The 19224-nt window shown below is 31.0% G+C and overlaps 1 protein-coding gene across 1 annotated transcript; it reads right to left on the bottom strand.

The window, feature by feature from the left end:
- Positions 1 to 3071: 3071 nt before the first annotated feature.
- Positions 3072 to 12450, bottom strand: LOC134697536 (toll-like receptor 13). Its single transcript, XM_063559817.1, has 2 exons — positions 10924 to 12450; positions 3072 to 5909 (listed from the first exon to the last, which is right to left on the bottom strand). Exons 1-2 carry the CDS (start codon positions 12370 to 12372, stop codon positions 3750 to 3752), a joined length of 3609 nt encoding a protein of 1202 aa, XP_063415887.1. The 5' UTR covers positions 12373 to 12450; the 3' UTR covers positions 3072 to 3749.
- Positions 12451 to 19224: the final 6774 nt, after the last annotated feature.

Genomic DNA, 19224 nt, shown 5'->3' with positions numbered 1-19224 from the left:
ATTAACATAGAAAAAGTATTGAGAAGGAAAACAATTCTTTTTTATATCAAAGACTTTCCCCGTTGGTAAATCGATATCACTATGAACATAATCAGCTCGCCGCCTGGACGCTCTTTTACATCGCGATGACCATGAGGGCATTCCGTTGCTTTGTTACCACATAGATTTGACTTGCGTTTTTGACTAGTAATCGATCGTATAAATAACAATCCGTATCGCTTGTTATAAATTCATTTCTTCTATGAGTACTAAAAAAAATGTTTAGAAAACAAATGAATAAGATGTGATGTCTGCTGACGTTAGAAATGTGTATATTTTTCTATATTTATAAATTAAGATCGTTCAGTGCTGTTTATTTAGTATTTTTATTGACGTAATCGTTCTTGTACCATCATAACTGTCGTTACCTTTAAAGCTTTAGAAGTGTGTTTGTTCATATTGCACTTAACAAAAGATTCAGCACCCAAATGGCGTTTTGAAGGACAGGAAAGCAGTTATTTATAAGGGGTTTATCTGATATAAGATTTATAGATATATTAAGAAGATGGTGCATGAGTTCGAATGAGAGAACTTTCCATCAAAGTAATAGTTTGTTTTAAGTAAACCATTATAGATTAAAGTAGGGCCTTAAACACGGAGCATTGACTCTCAGCGAGCACCACGCTATATAGGAACCAAAAATTACTAGTGTTTAACCACTCAAACAGGAAAAGCAACAGTCTAATTTATATAAAAAAGATGATTCAAAAATGCACAGGCTAAATTTTGTCGAATCAATCTTAACGAGGACAGTATGATTCTTCTTTGTCAAAAGTTAGTTTCAATAAAGAAATTCTTCCATGCATGCGTTGCGAGTATATTTGAAATATATTATTTCGGTGCGTTCATTATAAATTTGCTAAATGTTATATATATGTGAACATTGATTTTGATACTTAGCTATTTGACTACGACATTGTTTATTAAACCCCATCGGTACTGGCATTTTCAAATTTTGAAAACGGTGGATTGAACCTGGTTATATTGCGCTAAACCTGTCACGTGTATGCCAGTATCATCAAATTCTGTCACATTTACAACGATGCATGAACAAAACAGACATAATAGGTAAAATTGTCAAAATATGGACACAGCAGTCAAATATTAAAACTAATAATTACTAATATCGATATTACAAAAACACCGCTATGATATTTTAAAAGTATCGCATTGATATTTTAAAAGTATCGCATTGTTTATTTATGTATATAAGAAAAACACAGCACTTCAAATTTTACACGGACATAAACTTTAGCTTCTAACTAACTTCTGAATGTATCATTAGACTCAATTGTTGTTTATATTTGAACAATAAGTTTTAAAGTTAGTATTTTCTTACCTTTTCGTTGCCGAAAACAACATTTTCCGCATTGAATGTCTGCATATTTACAATTGATATTAGACAATATCGCTCATTGATATAAGACAAGTTTTTATCGATACGCTTCTTCCATAGACTGTATATTAACAATACAAAAAAATATTCATTGATTATGTTTCTTTTGATTGAAAGTAACATTGGACTTATTGTCTTAATATGTTCATTAATATTGGTATCTATTCTCTTGGTGTATTCATTAACAAAAATTGAGAATACGTCTATGTTTTTTGTTATCTGCTCAGATACAAAGTACGACTTATATATTGAAAAACTTATAATTGTAATCAAAAAATGTATTGGGTAATACTTGCTGTCTGTTATTTTGTATTCAAATATTATGTGTTGTAATTTTATTGAAAAATCTAAATTACTCTTTTTCAAGAGATCGTTTATTTGTTTCCAAAATCTTGTTAAATAAGAGCAATTGAAAAATATAATGAGCTAAGTCTTCTTCTATGTTACAAAAATTGCACAAATTGTTATTAGCTATTATCCATTGTAATAAATGCATTTTGGTTGATACAATAAACTGTAGTAGTTTCCATCTGTATATTTTTAATTTATTATCAGTTAAGCATTTGAAAATAAAGTTATATAATGAATTCATATTTGAAGCTTCTTGCAATGGTAAAATTTTGAGCCACCTGTTTATCCCTACTGTCGTTTCTTTTTTACTATTCACTAGAGAGTTATATATAAAGGCAACAGTAGTATACTGCTATTCAAAACTCATAAATCCATGGACAAAAAACAAAATCGGGGTAACAAACTAAAACCGAGGGAAACGCATAAAACATAAGAGGAGAACAACGACATAACACTAAAATATAACAAACACAGAAACGGACCGAGCTTCAGACAAAATCCTACGAGAATAACAAAAATAACATGAAAACCACATACATGAATTTGGAATAGACAAGTACTGTGGCACGTCTTACCGCAATGTGAATTGCGACTAAAAAAATAGAGAAAACAAACGACGCAACATTAAAATGTAACAAACACACAGAAACGAACTATAATATAACAATGGCCATAATCCTGACTAAGTACATGTCATTTTTAAAGGAAAAAATGGTGGGTTGAACCTAGTTTTGTGGCATGCAATCTCGCACTTTTATGGCCATGTGAAATATAACATCAAAATGACAATACAACACCAAAGGAGTACAATATAAATAAATTTATATATAAAAAAAAAAAAAAACACAATTGACAAAGAAACACACGAACAACAGCCACCAAAAGGCCACAAGCTCAAAATTTTAATACGCCAGAAGTGCATTTTGTCCACACAAGACCTACTTGTGACGGCCAGATACAAAAGTTTGAAAGCCGAAACAAGTACAAAGTTGAACAGCATCGAGGACCAAAAGATAAAAAAAGTTGTGCTAAAAACGGCAAGGGTTTTCTGTTAGATACCAGAACATCCCTATTATATAACATTTCATTTGAAAAAAATATTATCTCAAAATAACGATCTTTCCATGTGATCATATTTCTCTGGATATTTACTTTACTTTGGGCAGACTTTTCTTGTTTAACATTTCACTGTTAAACACATTCTGTAATTTAATTTGTAAACATTATAAGAGGGGGCAATACCTTTATATGTTAATTTTTTTTGGCCTATTAAAAAAATGCATGATGTCTTCTGTATTTTCTATTATAATAAGCATAAAAAAGTAAGTAAGTATCTATAAAAAATATAAATTTGCAAGTGAATAATTCATCATCTAAGTTTCTTAGCTTATTTTGACATAATTTAACCATACTGACTGCTACCAGCGTATGATTGTTTCACTGTTTCACTTTCATTAATGATTGAACAAACAAAACCTAATGATATTTTTTATGTAACTCGTAGCTACTGTCCCTTTCACCAAATATAAATATATTACGTTCATTAATGATTGAACAAACAAAAAAAATGTATAAAATGCATACATTTTATTTATCACTGTTTTCAAACAAAGTAATGAAAACGTTTCAGCTAAAGTTTATATTGAATTCTCCTTTAAAATACTTTATTCCAATTCAATTTAAATCATGAACAATGTGAAATCATACTTTCACAATAAAGACCCTGTATTTGTATTTAAATCTGTTATACCTTTTGAGAAATTTATGATATTCCCCCCTGAAAAAAATTTGACAAAAAAAAGTATTAAGTTCGTTAGAATCAGTGATGTCACTGAAAACATGCGGATGTCCAATAATTTAGAAAAAGTACACCTCTTTAAGGAGTCAAGGAACATCAAATTCAAGGAAATGACAATTACCAAAATAATCGGAAAACTAGGAATCATAATTTCAAATCCACATATTAGATGGCCATGGGTGGCACACTTAGTGGTTTTCTAAGAGTATTTAGTACTGCCTGCCAAAACAAAGCTTCCCCTATACCTTTCTTGTAGCGTAGGTACGGTGTTGTATGTACCAAGGACCTTATACCACTGGTCATGTGATACGCATCAATCGCCTTCAGCATGATTAGAACACATGCATCTTTTCCTTGTCGACGTCTTCTTTCTTGAACATAATCACATTCCCATTGGCACCAATCACTACTAGCAAAATCATTACTCATAATGATCACAACTTTCCACGATTTGTTCATATACCTGTCTATATTTTCTGTAATTGGGACTCCCGGATCAAATTCACGGTGGTGAACACATAACTTAATTTGTTCATGTTCCATGCGTTTGATGAACTCACTATGAACCCATTCCCTATCAGCATCGCAATACACCACAAACGCATGGAATTCAAAATCATCACTATTGTTTAGACGTAAATATCCCTGTTTTCGAAGTCTATGCAATCTCAATATATAGCAACAGTTCCTTATATAGGTGTGACCCTTGTAAGCTAGTAATATTACAACTATCACCACAAATGTAAATGTTGACAAAATTGTTGCGATTACTATAAACGGATTAGTTGGTTCACAACTCTCTGGCGTTGGATTGTATTCAATAAGTAAACGACCACGCATTTCAGCTGGAAAATTACATATGTACTCTTTTGGAAAAGTCAAAGACAAGTTTACTTCTGTTGTTCGAACCCAGTTTCGGAACCACATAAGGTCACATGTGCAGGTAAATGGGTTCTTTGCAAGGTCCAATTTTTCTAGTTGGTATAAAATGTTTTCAGACAAAGATGATTTGTTCAGTGTATGTATCAAATTATTTCTTAAGTTTATATACTTTATGCTGCGCATATTATCAAAAGTTTCTGGCGCCCAAGAACTTATAAAATTTCCCTGAAGAATTATTTTCTCTAAGGATGTCAAATTTCTAAAAAGGTTCGGATGAATTTCTGTCAAACATACTGCTTGTAAAATCAAATATTTCATCTCATCCAAATGAGCAAACATCAAACCTAGTGTAGTTTTGTCAGACGGCAGATAGTTATTCGTTAAATCTAAAAATTGTAATGACGGCGTGTGTTTAAATATTTGATCTGCATTAAACCTGGCGTTTTTGTTATTGGTCTTGTCGAATCGAAAATTGTTGTATCCAAAATGTATACTGATTAACGACGTGCTGTTGAAAGCCATAGGCTGTATCGTTTTTAGCTGATAATTAAATTGAAAGAAGACATGTTTTAATTGAGGTACGTCTGAAAAGGTATTATTCCTCAAAATCGTTAATCTATTGGCATGTAGACTTATGTTCTGCAGTGATGGCATGCAGCTGAAACATTTTGGGTATAAATAACGTATAGCATTACCGTTCAAAATCAGACTTCTAAGCTTCGGAACTTGGCTTCTTTTCATTTTATTACAAAAAGTTGGAATGCGAACAAAATCATTCCTTGAGAGATCAAGTTGTTCAACCAATAATGTCACATTATCGTAAAGATTTAAATGTATGATATTATTATCTGATAGATTGATTGTTTTTAGGTTTCTTAATTCCGTATACCAATCAGGGATCTTGAAGGTAGCAAGCTGATTGTTTTCAAGCGATATGGATGTCACTTGTCTGAGGCTGATTGCCTCAAAAACATCAAAAGGAATGTAATTCCAATAGTTTTTATACAAATGAATTCGCTTGAGACGAGTTGTATTTACGAAGATTAATGCATTACACAGACTAGTTACATTTAACTGTTTTTCATCTGAAATTGTCAGTGTTGTCAAAGAAACAAAATCTACAAAGACGTCACTTTCAACAACTTTTATGGAATTTCCGATCAATTTGATCTCTTTGATATTAATTCCGGTAATATTTGATAAAAACCATCTCGAAATATTGACATCACTAAAATTGTTATGGCTTAATTCTAATTTTTCAACATTTCTTGGGACGTGTGGAACATAGTCAAGTCCTGTACAGGTCGCGCTTTTCTCTGTCTCGTTATACGTGCAATATGATTTAAAACAATATTCGTTTGTTGTGTTAATACGTGTTTTCACTATTTGCAGACCCCATCCAAACAAACACATCAAATTAATATGCATCATCATGGTAACAATCTGAAAACAAACATGATCATAAATATCTGCACCAAGGTATGTTTAGCTGTGGCTATCAAATCAAACGCAAAAGAGGTTTTACAACACAAAACGACAATCGCACACATCAAAGTATAGTAATTCATTAGAAACCAATGCGATGTGCGTGCAGCAATTACACATGTACCCGGAATAACCGGAAAAAAATGTTTTTTGAAAAGAATCATTGATGAAAATGCCAAAACGGAACTTGACTATACGTTAGTCGATGGTATATGTGATTTTATGAAATATGGATGCATTTAGGACTAGTTGAACTTCTTTTCAAAATCTTCAAAAAGTAGCCGATTATTACATTTACTTCCATTGAAACTAAATTCAATTTTGTTTAAATTAATGAATAGACAAATAGAATGTACGTTAAAGTACGTGAAAATTCAGAAATTGCACTTCCAATTGCAATTTCTCGAAAAATTATCGAATGAATCTTCATTAAAAATGACATTCATTGAATATGTTCGTTTTAATGATGATTTACATTATAAGGTAATTGAATTTATTAGTATGTATCATGTTGTGTCGATATGTGGAGTGAAAAATAAAGTTGAAATGGCGGTAACTGATTAACATGGAAACGATGTTACTAAATGTTCTTTTATTATTTATACTTATGCATCACTGACATTTAAATAATTTAGAAGACAAACAAAATAATAGTGAATGAATAAACGTCGAAAAAACAGAGTACCGTCTTACAATGGTTATGTATTCCAAGTTGTTTTCTATGCCCGTGTCTTTAGTGGCGTTTCTGATTTCATTGACCCCACCACATTATGAACGTGACTGTCCCAAGTCTGGAGCCTTAAAATAAGTGGATGTCGTTTTTTGCTGTATATAATATATATTTAAACTTTTTCTTTTATAGTTTACATAAATCCTTCGGGGGTCCTTTAGCTTACTATGCAATTTGGGTTTTGCTTTTTGTCAAAGGCTGTACTGTGAACTCTAGTTATTAACTTTTACGTCATTTAATCTTGTAGAGAGTTGTTTATTGGCAATACCACATCTTTTTTATTATTATTTTGATAACCAATAATTTAACGTGTTCAAAATAAAGTGTTCATTCATAAATATATTGTCTTCCGACTACATGTGAGAATTTTATCTATGTTATAAATGTTTATCAAATAACTTTTATGTTACTGAAAATGTACGGATAAATAATTACAATCGGCAACATTTAAAAATGCGTTTTTTTATGTTAGCTGTATACATATGCATGGTCCCGATTTTTGTTTTAGTTTTATACATAAATCAAACTTTCCATAATTATGAACTGATTTTTGAAGTCTGGTCGAGGCAAAAGGTTTTCCTACCTTAAATAAAATATTTGAATGAGTACAGAGACTAACAGTGGTTTGAATCAAACCCCGTTTCCCCTCATAAGATTAATGCTAAATTTTAAGTGCAATTTGGTGATGCAGAGGTAGTCTTCTTATTCTTATCATAATCGAATTCTAGTAACACAATCAATTAATTATTGGTTGTTTGACATATAATGGCACAAACGCAATGCTGTAGTCACTTTGAAATTCGTTAAAATAGTCAAAAGAAAATATGATTGATTTGTACCCTAAACATCACAGAGAATGTGGAAAATATTTTGATTATATTATAAAAAGATATATTTAACAAATAATTACTTTAGATGGCTGTTTATTTCTGGTAAGCAGCTAAAAATACGTACGGTTTGTCTTAATATAACTGTCCTATGTTTATCTTCCAAAGACCGCTAGTATCCAATGTGAATAATTGTTGACGAATGTATGGACTCAATATACGTAAGAATTATTAACATAAATGAAAATCGCTTAAATTTAGAGAAATACTTCCTCATTTAAATGATATAACATTTGTTTAAAAATAAAACACTTATTAAATTTTTGAGAAAGATCGAAAAACGATTGATCTGCCCATCATTTCGTCAGCTTAACAGATTTTCTGTAAATGCACATTCTGAAATTGTTAAAATTATTAGAATCACTCGGTTTTTTTTCACCTAAAAAAGTTTATTATATATGGCCTCATTCAAATTTTGTAAAACTTTTTCAATTGTTTGGTTTTCAATACATACATCTACGAAATTGATTCGACCATTCAATTGTCACCGTTCGATTCTAGAACCACTGTTGAGCCTTCGGTAAGGGAAATCGAGTCGATCGATTTGCCGTGCTATATCATAAACTAAGAATTGTTGACTGACTTTTAAGATCAGAAAACAAACTGTATAGCTCCTTCACCAGTTTTTGTCAAAAACAGCCAACAGAAAACCCACTTATTTGAACAAGGAAATTAAATGCTTTTGCCTGCCTGATGGTTGGAGCCTCTAAAATCACTTAATGAGCCATCGGTGGCAAGGTAAAATGTCAATCTAATTTCTCCTGTTATTCAGAAAAAACGTCGATGTCGTTTTCCATATATGTTTAACTGACGTTTTGAACAAACATTTTATACGAAAACTTGCACTATATCATTTCTTATTCGAAACATATCAATATTTCAATCATAAGCGTATGGTCATAACTATGTCCATATACTCATATGGTCCAACAATACACATATGGTCGGACCATATTAGTATTAGATTTTTTTATATATTAACGGGTCGGACTATATGAGTATTTAGACCATAAAGGTATTTTTCGAATAAATTGTAGCTTTCTTAGGAACATACAACTCATGCTACGAACCAAAAACCACTCAAGTCACCAATCGAATTTATTTATCTATTTTCATATATTATCGGCAGTATTTTATATTTGTTATTTTATCTTCACAAGCGTCAATTTAATGTGGCTTATTCTAGGCTTTCGACTTTTTCTTCCGAAAGAAAAACCACAGCGTTTGAGACATGTACCGTTTTTTTATTATTAAATTATTCTATTCCAGAGACATATTTATTTTAGTTTCGACTATATTACACTTTGTACGATCATGTCTCCTTGCCGCTAAATACATATGATCTGAATGTTATTCTTGAAGGAAATTCAATACTCCTATAACTGTCGATGGAAAAAAGGCATTGTGAAAACACCAAAGTTAAGATGTAAAATCATCTAACCTCATATAAAGAAAGTATTTTTAATAATATTTTTTCTGGCAAAATGAATTTCTAAATATGGTAAACGATAAAATGATTTTCTTTTTAATGACAAACTGTCATAGAAAGCTGGCTGCATGAGGATTGAATTTCATGCAAATTCAATTCTGAACAAAATCATGTACTGAGATGATGATGTAGTTGGCAAAAATTAGTGCAACTGGCTATATTTAACACCAACTTCTTTTATTCTTAGTTTAAAATTCTAATGAATCGTGGGGAATGAAATTCAAATAAAGTTATTAATTGACAACAAAGATAAGAACAACCACTCATGATCAATGAATTCTAAGATGAAATGATAAATATACGAAGACCTATGGTCATTTTAATTGAGATAGTTTAAGTTGTTTCGTTAGAAAACAGATGGATTTGTAGATTCCTTAGGGGTTCAATGCAAACCTATGCATCATTGTGCGTGTTTGTCAACCAACTGTCACTAATGTCATTTAGTGTTTGGTGGAGAGCCATCAGCTGCAATCATACGACATCCTCTTATGTTTTTATTGTATTATAACTTTACTAGAGCTTTAAGTAAATTAAATACAAGTATCACTCAGTAAGTGGCTGGATGAAAGTCAGACCTGGATGTAGTGTATAGCAGTACATGTGTATTGCAGGGGCAATCAAATCAGAAACCTGAGTTAACACCAAAAACTCTTTTCAATTTTCATTTTTTTAAGGTTCGATTTACTTTTTAGATTTGTACTTTAGTTCTTTAATTGAAAACAGTGAGTTATTTGTATCGTACATTGTTATTGTGTAAGTAAACACTTTTATTTGGATTATTTAAAATTAAAAAAAGGACTTTCAAACATCGATGAATTAAAAAGAAGATACTGTGGCCCATACTGAATAGGACAACAAAGCAAAAAGTATCCATAGGTCAACAAACTACTATCAACAGTAGACATGTACATACCTGGTCAAAATTTCAAGATCTAAAACTTACTTGCAAATAAATTAAATATTTAATCTTGCTCAGTTGGACAACAAAAGTTTTACAGAAGAAAGTTATACATCTATAATCAAGACACAACAGGAAACACGCCTTGCTATATATACCGATATGACATACAATAATAATGCAAAGTACAAATTTAACACAATAAAAATAGATACATTGAAGACAGTTATACAGATATATTATGATCAATACACGGAAATGCGTTACCCTATGATATCGGGATAACAGGAAACAAATCACAAAGTAAAAGTACAAAATTTAAAAAAAACATATATATCGTACCAAGGAATGCTGATATATATCTTCGGAAAATATGCTTGAAGAACGTTCTTTTTTGTTATTATGTGTTATTTTCACAGCTTTCGAAATCTTTTAACCAATTTTTACGTTCATAAAAATCATGTACTAGCATACCCTAAATTATGAACACATCTCATTTATATATGCAAATTTACAACCAATGCTTAAAGTCTTTTGGTGAAACAATACCTGTCAGAGGTCATGATCAACTACAACTAAAAATAATCTCTGATGTTTATTTCATACAGAAATTTTATTAACAGTACTAGCACTTGTTGACATAATTTTATTTAATGTAAAAACAAAAATTCCCAGTTTTAAAGGTAAAATGTAAACTGAATCATTGTAGTTTTATCAAAAACCTTATAAAAAAAAACACAAACAAAAAAAAACAAACAAAAATAACAGTGAATATTTATTTGGTTGCAAAATACCAGATTCGTCACTAAATGACAACAGTATATTATCAGTAATATCATATAAACAAATCTGTTACACAATGTTAATATAAATGTTTAAGGAGTCAAAGGAACGTGTTATTCACGGAAATGGCAATTAACAACAGAAGATAAAAAGTTGTTACATTTTCCATGAACATATTAGATGGCCATGGGTGGCACACTTAGTGGTCTTCTAAGAGTATTCAGCACTGCCTGCCAAAACAAAGCTTCCCCTATGCCTTTCTTGTAGCGTAGATACGGTGTTGTATGTAACAAGGACCTTATACCACTGGTCATGTGATACGCATCAATCGCCTTCAGCATGATCAGAACGCATGCATCTTTTCCTTGCCGGCGTCTTCTTTCTTGAACATAATCACATTCCCATTGGCACCAATCGCTACTAGCAAAATCATTACTCATAATGATCACAACTTTCCACGATTTGTTCATATATTTGTCTATATTTTCTGTAATTGGGACTCCAGGTTCAAATTCACGGTGGTGAACACATAACTTAATTTGTTCATTTTCCATGCGTTTGATGAATTCATTATGAACCCATTCCCTATCAGCATCGCAGTAGACTACAAACGCATGGAATTCGAAATCATTCCTATTGTTTAGACGTAAATATCCCTGTTTTCGAAGTCTATGCAATCTGATAATATAGCAGTAGTTCCTTATATAGGTATGACCCTTGTAAACTAATAAAATTACAATTATCACTAAAAATGCAAATGAAGACAAAATTATTGCGACTACTTTAAACGGATCAGATTGTTCGCAACTCTCTGTGGTTGGATTGTATTTAATAACTAATCGACCTCGCATTTCAGCAGGAAAATTACACGTGTACGCTCGTGGAAAATTTGAGCCCAAGTCTACTTTTGTTGTTCGAATCCAGTTTCGGAACCACATGAGGTCACATGTACAAGTAAACGGATTCTTTGCAAGATTCAATTGTTCTAGCTGGTTCAAAATATTTTCAGTTAAAGACGATTTGTTCAGTACATGTATCAAATTATTTCTTAAGTTTATATACTGTATGCTACGCAAACTAGCAAAAGTTTCTGGAGCCCAAGAATTTATGAAATTTCCTTCAAGATTTAATTTCTCTAATGATGTCAAATTTCGAAAAAAGCTAGGATGAAGTTCCTTCAAACCTACCGCTTGTAACATCAAATATGTCATCTCATCCAAGTGGGCAAACATCAGACCAAGTGTAGTTTTTTCAGACGGCAGATAGTTATTCGTTAAATCTAAAATTTGTAATGATGGCGAGTGTTTAAATATATGTTCTGCATTAAACCTAGTGTACTTGTTATTAGTCCTGTCAAATCGAAAATTGTTGTTTCCAAAATATATACTGATTAACGACGTGCTGTTGAAAGCCGTAGGCTCTATTGTTTTCAGCTGATAGTTATGTCGAAAGAAAACTTTTTTTAATTGAGGTAGTTCTGAAAAGGTATTATTCCTTAAAACGGTTAACCTATTTGCATCTAGATTTATGCTTTGCAATGCTGGCAAACACTTGAAACATTTTGGATATAAATAAGGTAAAGCATTGCCGTCCAAAATCAGAATTCGAAGCATCGGAACTTTGCTTTTGTTCATTGTATCACAAAAGTTTGGAATACGAACGATATCATTCCCCGAGAGAACAATTGTGTCAGCCAATAATTTTACGTTATCATCCAGAATTAAATATATGATATTATTTTTTGATAGGTTGATCTTTTTTAAGTTTCTTAAATCAGTATACCAATTAGGGAACACGAATTCAGTCAGTCCATTTTTTTCAAGCGATATGGTTGTCACTTTTCGTAGACTGATTGCCTCAAAAACATCAAAAGGAAACAGTTTCCAATAATTTCCATACAAATTAATGTTCTTGAGACGCGTTGTATTAACAAAATTCAACGCATTTTTTAGACTAGTTACATTTAAATGTTTTTCCTCTGAAATTTCCAGTGATTTTAAAGAAATAAAATCCACAAAAACGTCCTTTTTAAAATATTGTATAGAATTTGCGATCAATTTGAATTTGATGATATTATTTTTGGTAATGTTTGATAGAAACCATCTAGAAAAATTGACATCGCTGAAATTGTTATGGATTAATTCAAATTCTTCAACAAATTTAGGGACATGTGGAACATAGTCAAGTCCTGTGCAGGTTGCCATATCCAACTAAGTTAGACATCACGTGACTTTTGTGACGTATAATAGCCGCCATTTTGTATTATATTTCCCCATATGAAATGCATATATGCTTCAATAAAGTTTAATTTTCTCATAAACCTGATGCGTTTTCTTACTTTTGCAAATCAATCCTTTATATTCAAACATATTTCTATCAAACAATGTTGGTCCTAATAGTTTAATTTTTGATTTAATTCGGTCAAATCGGAATCGTAAAACATGCACTTTTTCTCGTCATTTCTCCGTTGACGCAATGCTAAATTACCGATACCTATGTCTACTTTAACAACAAATAAAGAAATTCTGTAAATAAAACACAAACTTTGCAAATCGATTAAGTATATTCAAACATATAGCTAGCAAGGAATACTACTTAAAACAGTTTAATTTCAGGGCAAACTCGGTCAAACATCGAATTAAAAAAGAGAATTTTCCGAGATTTTTCAAAATGGCGGCTGATGTATCATTTGAAAATGTTGCATCAAATCAATGATTTCCATAGTAAGACTTTCCTAGATTATATTTAATTTTTCATAAAGAATCTCTGATGTTTCTGTTATTTTCCTTTAGTGATATTTCGATATCATTGATTTAAAAATTTCTTAATAAAAAAAAATATTTTAAGTGTGACACGGGAACATTTATTTTGACACTGAGATATGCATCCAGGAGATACTGTTACCACAAAATAGTTTGCAAAGTCTATAATAAAAAAAATCTCTATTTTTTTTTTAAAGGTGTTTTTCAAGTTTTCTGTATATTTTATCTTTCTTTAGAAATATATTTATACATTCCTTTTAAAACAAAAAAAAATGTTTTCATCCTAAGAGAAAAAAAACCCAATGACCTATTATAATAGATAAGTATTCTATACCTTTAAAATTTCATTCCTTGACTGAACAGGTGAAATCTTACTTGGGTTATAATGTTACATCATAATATATTGTCAGGTAGACGTGCAAACCAAAAGCAATCAGGTGACATTCAACATCCTGTCAGTGTGTATACATGTATTTCCAGAGTTTAAAATGTACAAATAAATATCTTCTCCTTCCCGTGTCAAATCAGAAGAAGTATGTTATATTTAAACTTTAGGAAAATATGAATATGATAAAAATTTCGTTAAAAGAAACTATTTTTTGCTTAAAAGGCATTCAAATATTTATATGTTTCTATAATTATTTCAAAGAAATATTCTGATTCAAATTTTAATTTACATGTAAATGAATTTCGATCATTGAATATGATTTTGTTGTAATTTATTTTTTAATTCAATATTTTAACATAGATCCAGGCAATGAATCGATATAAAGTTTAAATTGTGTAAAAAAAAGAGTTATTGTATACATTCCAACAGAGACTTATAATACGTTTGGTCTGGTTTTAACAATATCGATACCCGATATTATCTCTCGACAGAGTTATCGGTCCTGAATAGGACTGATATAGTTGGGTATGCGTTTTTCTGTTTCTTGTTACACGTGCAGTGCGATTTGAAACAAAATTCGTTTGTTGAGTTAATTCGTGTATTCACTGTCTGCAGAACTGATCCAAACAAAAACATCAAAGGAATGTGCCTCATGTTCATGTGTTCTCAAAACAATCTGAAATCAAACATGATCATATATATCCGTAGCAATTGAAATGTAAAGAAATATTACGCTGTTTCGATAATGTCAAAAATAGCAAAGTTTTACATAAACTCATAAAATCACATTAAAACAATCTTATTATTTATCAGATACCAATTGCGATGCGCACAACAATTGCGCTTGTATCTGGACAAATTTTGTTTGAAGTAAATACTAAAGGGAGTACCATGAATAAATGGCCTATACTGTAGGTGGTTGGTATTTGCGATTTAATCTATTTTTTTATTCACTGAGGACTATATGAATTTTATTTGAAAATCATAGAAGGAAGTTTTGCATATACCTCCAGAGATATAAAAATCATGTTATATTCAAAATAATGCATATCTGAATAGAATACACGAAATTTAGGATAAATCTTTTTTAATTGCACTTTGAATTTGTACTATGCGAAAAATAGTCTTTCAAATCTTGAATCAAGTATTTGGTCCCGAAAAGAAATCTATCATTTTACATGCAAAACAAATCTGCCATAAAGATCGACTGATTTTGGAGACTGATCTATGTAAAAGATTTTCCATATTTCAATTAAAATGTTTGTAACGAGCGTCAAAAGTCTGAATTGTTATCCCATTTCCAGAAATTGGAACAATGCCAAATAGAAAGGGCAATTTGTTGATGCAGAGGTCGTCACTTCTTATCAAAATCGAATTGTGTCAATGATAAACAATGATAAGACAGCTACTTTGATTATCGGTTGCCAATTACAAACGTCCAATTGCACAAATAGTGATGCAACCACTAGCGTTAAAATACCTGGTCAATGAATATTCATGATATCAGTGATTCACTAATTACAGTTTACTGTCTTGATTTAAAATATCGCCCCAGAGAACAAAGAAAATATTTTGATAATATCAAAAAGATATTTTCATTTACAATTAAATAATTATTTTAAAGGACTGTATTTTTGTCATTAATACCAAGCTAAAAATTGAAAATACGTACGGTTGGTTCTTACAACTTTCTTCCGTTCATCTTTCATATATACTGAATCAGATGTGAATATCGTTCTGAAGAATTCACAAACTTATAATATACGTTTGTAAATAAGGCAACAGGAAATACATTAATAAAATAAACGCTCAAACTTTAGAGAAATACTTCCTCGTATTAAGTGATAAAAAATTGTTCAAAAATAAAAACACTTATTGTGTCTTTGTGAAAGATAGAAAAACGATCGATTTTTTCCAATTTCCTTGTCACTGGTATGAACAGATTTCCTGTAACATGGTAAATTCAAACTTATGTAATTCAAAGTTCAAAACAATCATAATACTTGAGTGTTTCCACCACCAAGAATAAACGACCTTATTTTATAATTAGCACAACTTTTTGGATTGTTTGGTTTTCAAAAGCATATTTATCTACATCATTAATTTGACCATTCAAATTTCAAATATCACACTGTCTTCATTCTGGAGCCACTATTGCAACCTAATTTTCTTATATATGAATTAATATAATCATTCAATCTATTTGAAATATAGAACTTTGGTAGTGTAACAAAATCCGAATTCTATATTTCAATTAGATTGGATAATCATTTAGCTTCGTCCAACCATGTCTAGATAATACACGAAATTGCAACTTTTTATTCAGATTCTTATTAGGTAGTCGCTGCGACCGGCTTGACATAAAAGTCATTGTTGATGTAATCACAATAAACGCAAGAAAAGAAAAGATATAGATGAACATGAAAATACTTAAGCGGGGTATTCTTGTCTTCGGGCATATTCTGCGTTTTTCTCTCTCATGAAAAGCATTTAATTATAAGGAAACAGCCATTATATTTGTAAGAGGGGCGAAAGAAATCAGAGCAACATTCAAACTCATTAATCGAAAATGAACGGACATGGCCATCGCTATATATATAAATGAAAAAGACAAACAAACAAATAATATTAGACATGTTATAGTACGCAAGAAACAACAAGAAACTAAAAACTCAAGCAAAAGATTTTCCAGCTGAAAAAAATAACCGACGATTTGATATGCTAAGTATTAAAAAACAGCTCCAATTTTTGTTCTGTTATGGGCAAACTTACTCGTTATCCTATGGTTATGGATATATTCGGAAATATCATTAAATCTAGGTTTAAATCGAAATATCTAAGATTTCATGATAGGAAAATGCTTAAATAAATATAGCTCTTAGAGTTGATGTTTGTAATTATATTTCTTATATACCGACCCTAAATAAATCTTTGTCTTATGTCGGCTACAGTATAATTAAAGGCACTGGCTACGGTTACATGGAAATGTAACAATAATAAAAATATTATTGTTACATTGGAGACTAATTGCCGGAATGCAAAGTTGTGAAAGGAACCGACTATATATATAATTACGAATGTAACAATAATTATTGAGGCTACAGTTGCATTGCGTTATTGTTACATGAAAACAGCAATATACGCTGGATTTATTAAATTTATGTCTCCTATAGTTTTGTTGCTTAATTCTTTCATATGTACCAAATAAAACTTGTAATAATAACAAATAATAAATATTATTATTCAACAAATTGTGTTTGAATAGTTTTACGTATTAATGGTTTTGATGTTTTTAAAGATGCTGTCCCAAGTCAGGAGCCTCTGGCCTTTGTCTTGTATGATTTTTAATTTTAGTTTCTTGTGTTTAGCGTAGCGACCATTATCACTGAACTAGTATACATATTTGTTAAGGGGCTTCCTGAAGGACGCCTCCGGGTGCAGGAGTTTCTCGCTACATTGAAGACCCATTGTGGCCTTCGGCTGTTGTGTGCTCTATAGTCGGGTTGTTGTTGCTTTTAAGATGACACATTCCCAATTTCCATTTTCAATTTTACCATAAATAAGAAGTGTCAAAAGGCGAAAATTATAGTTCAATAGTTTGTTGTTTGGTTTGGGAGAAAAAAAATAAAACTTCAGGAGCCTGTAATTCAGTGGTTGTCGTTTGTTTATGTGTTACATATATGTTTTTCGTTCATTTTTTTACATAAATAAGGCCGTTAGTTTTCTTGTTTGAATTGTTTTACATTGTCTTATCGGGGCCTTTTATAGCTGACTATATGCGGTATGGGCTTTGCTCATTGTTGAAGGCCGTACGGTGACCTGTTATTGTTAATGTTTGTGTCATTTTGATCTTTTGTGGATAGTTGTGTCATTGGCAATCATACCACATCTTCTTTTTTTATATTTGGATTGTTTTTAAACGAAACTGATTTAATAACAAGAAACAAATTTCATACAACTATACAAACGCAGTTCTGAAAAAATGATATAATCAAAAGCAAAGTTTGTTAACTGTGAACTTCTGTATACATGTATCCTTGGAGAACGTAATTTCGTTTCAAAATCGAATCTGTAGAAACTGTAAATAAAAATAAATAAAGAAATTGTATTTAATAATTGTATGCATTGTAAATATAAAATAAATGTTTTCAACTTTTATTATTTAGTGCATATTACTAGTCCCATCGCACATTGCCGTTTTTTCATGTAACAATAACTCAATGTAACCGTAGCCTCAATAATTATTGTTACATTGAATTTCGTAATTAATCAGTTCCTTACCCAAATTTGCATTCCGGCAATTAGTCTCCAATGTAACAATAATATTTTTATTATTGTTATATTTCCATGTAACCGTAGCCAGTGCCATAATTAAAATATATACATTAGACCGTTGGTTTTCCCGTTTGAATGGTTTTACACTAGTAATTTTGGGGCCCTGTATAGCTTGTTGTTCGGTGTGAGCCAAGGCTCCGTGTTGAAGGCCGTACTTTAACCTATAATGGTTTACTTTTTAAATTGTTATTTGGATGGAGAGTTGTCTCATTGGCACTCACACCACATCTTCCTATATCTATTTATCATGTGTATACTTCTTCTTCTTCTTTATGTAGATCCCTCCAGCGTTGGAGCACACACAGCTAGCTGTGTTCCCTTAACGGATTAGTATTTAAAAATGTTAACATATTCACAAGTTATTCCAAAGTGTAATGAAATCCTCCACCAGAACGTTGCACATGCACAAAATTTATTTACAGAAATGTACATATTATATACACAGATTACCCATTCATTATCCAGGATGTAGATTACGAACTATTTTGGCTGTTGAATTCACTGGATAGAGTTTATGAATTAAAAGGTCTTCATTCATATGGGAGCCAAAATACTATGCATTTAGAAGATGCTACAGATGGTTATTTGCTAACTAATGTTGATATCTCTGTTAATAAGCAATGATTTATTTTTGCGTTATAAGAGTTAGTTCTACATTGTACTCAAATTTTAAAGTCTTGCAGTACACAGGCTTGTATATATGGTGTATATTATAGTTAAGCAAGCAGATATTAACGTTCTAAATAGTTATGCATAAACATCACACTAAAGTATTTTAACGGCAACTATTTTACTATTTATGATATATATATCAGATATAGACACATGGTGGTATATATTGTCAATAGTGTCTTTATGGGGAGCTGTGATACCTAAGGAAGTGTTATATCTCGGCTGATAGTCTCTTTTTGTGAATTTCATAGCAGTATATTCTGGACATATTTTCAATCTTTCCAAGTATTTCTGGGTTGTTCGGTATAATGTTCAGATTTGCGAAGCTT

Source organism: Mytilus trossulus, chromosome 14 (assembly GCF_036588685.1).
Source record: "Mytilus trossulus isolate FHL-02 chromosome 14, PNRI_Mtr1.1.1.hap1, whole genome shotgun sequence".
NCBI classification, from domain to species: Eukaryota; Metazoa; Mollusca; class Bivalvia; order Mytilida; family Mytilidae; genus Mytilus; species Mytilus trossulus.
Note: the sequence above shows the minus strand (reverse complement) of the source record. Positions and strands in the feature narration are given on the sequence as shown.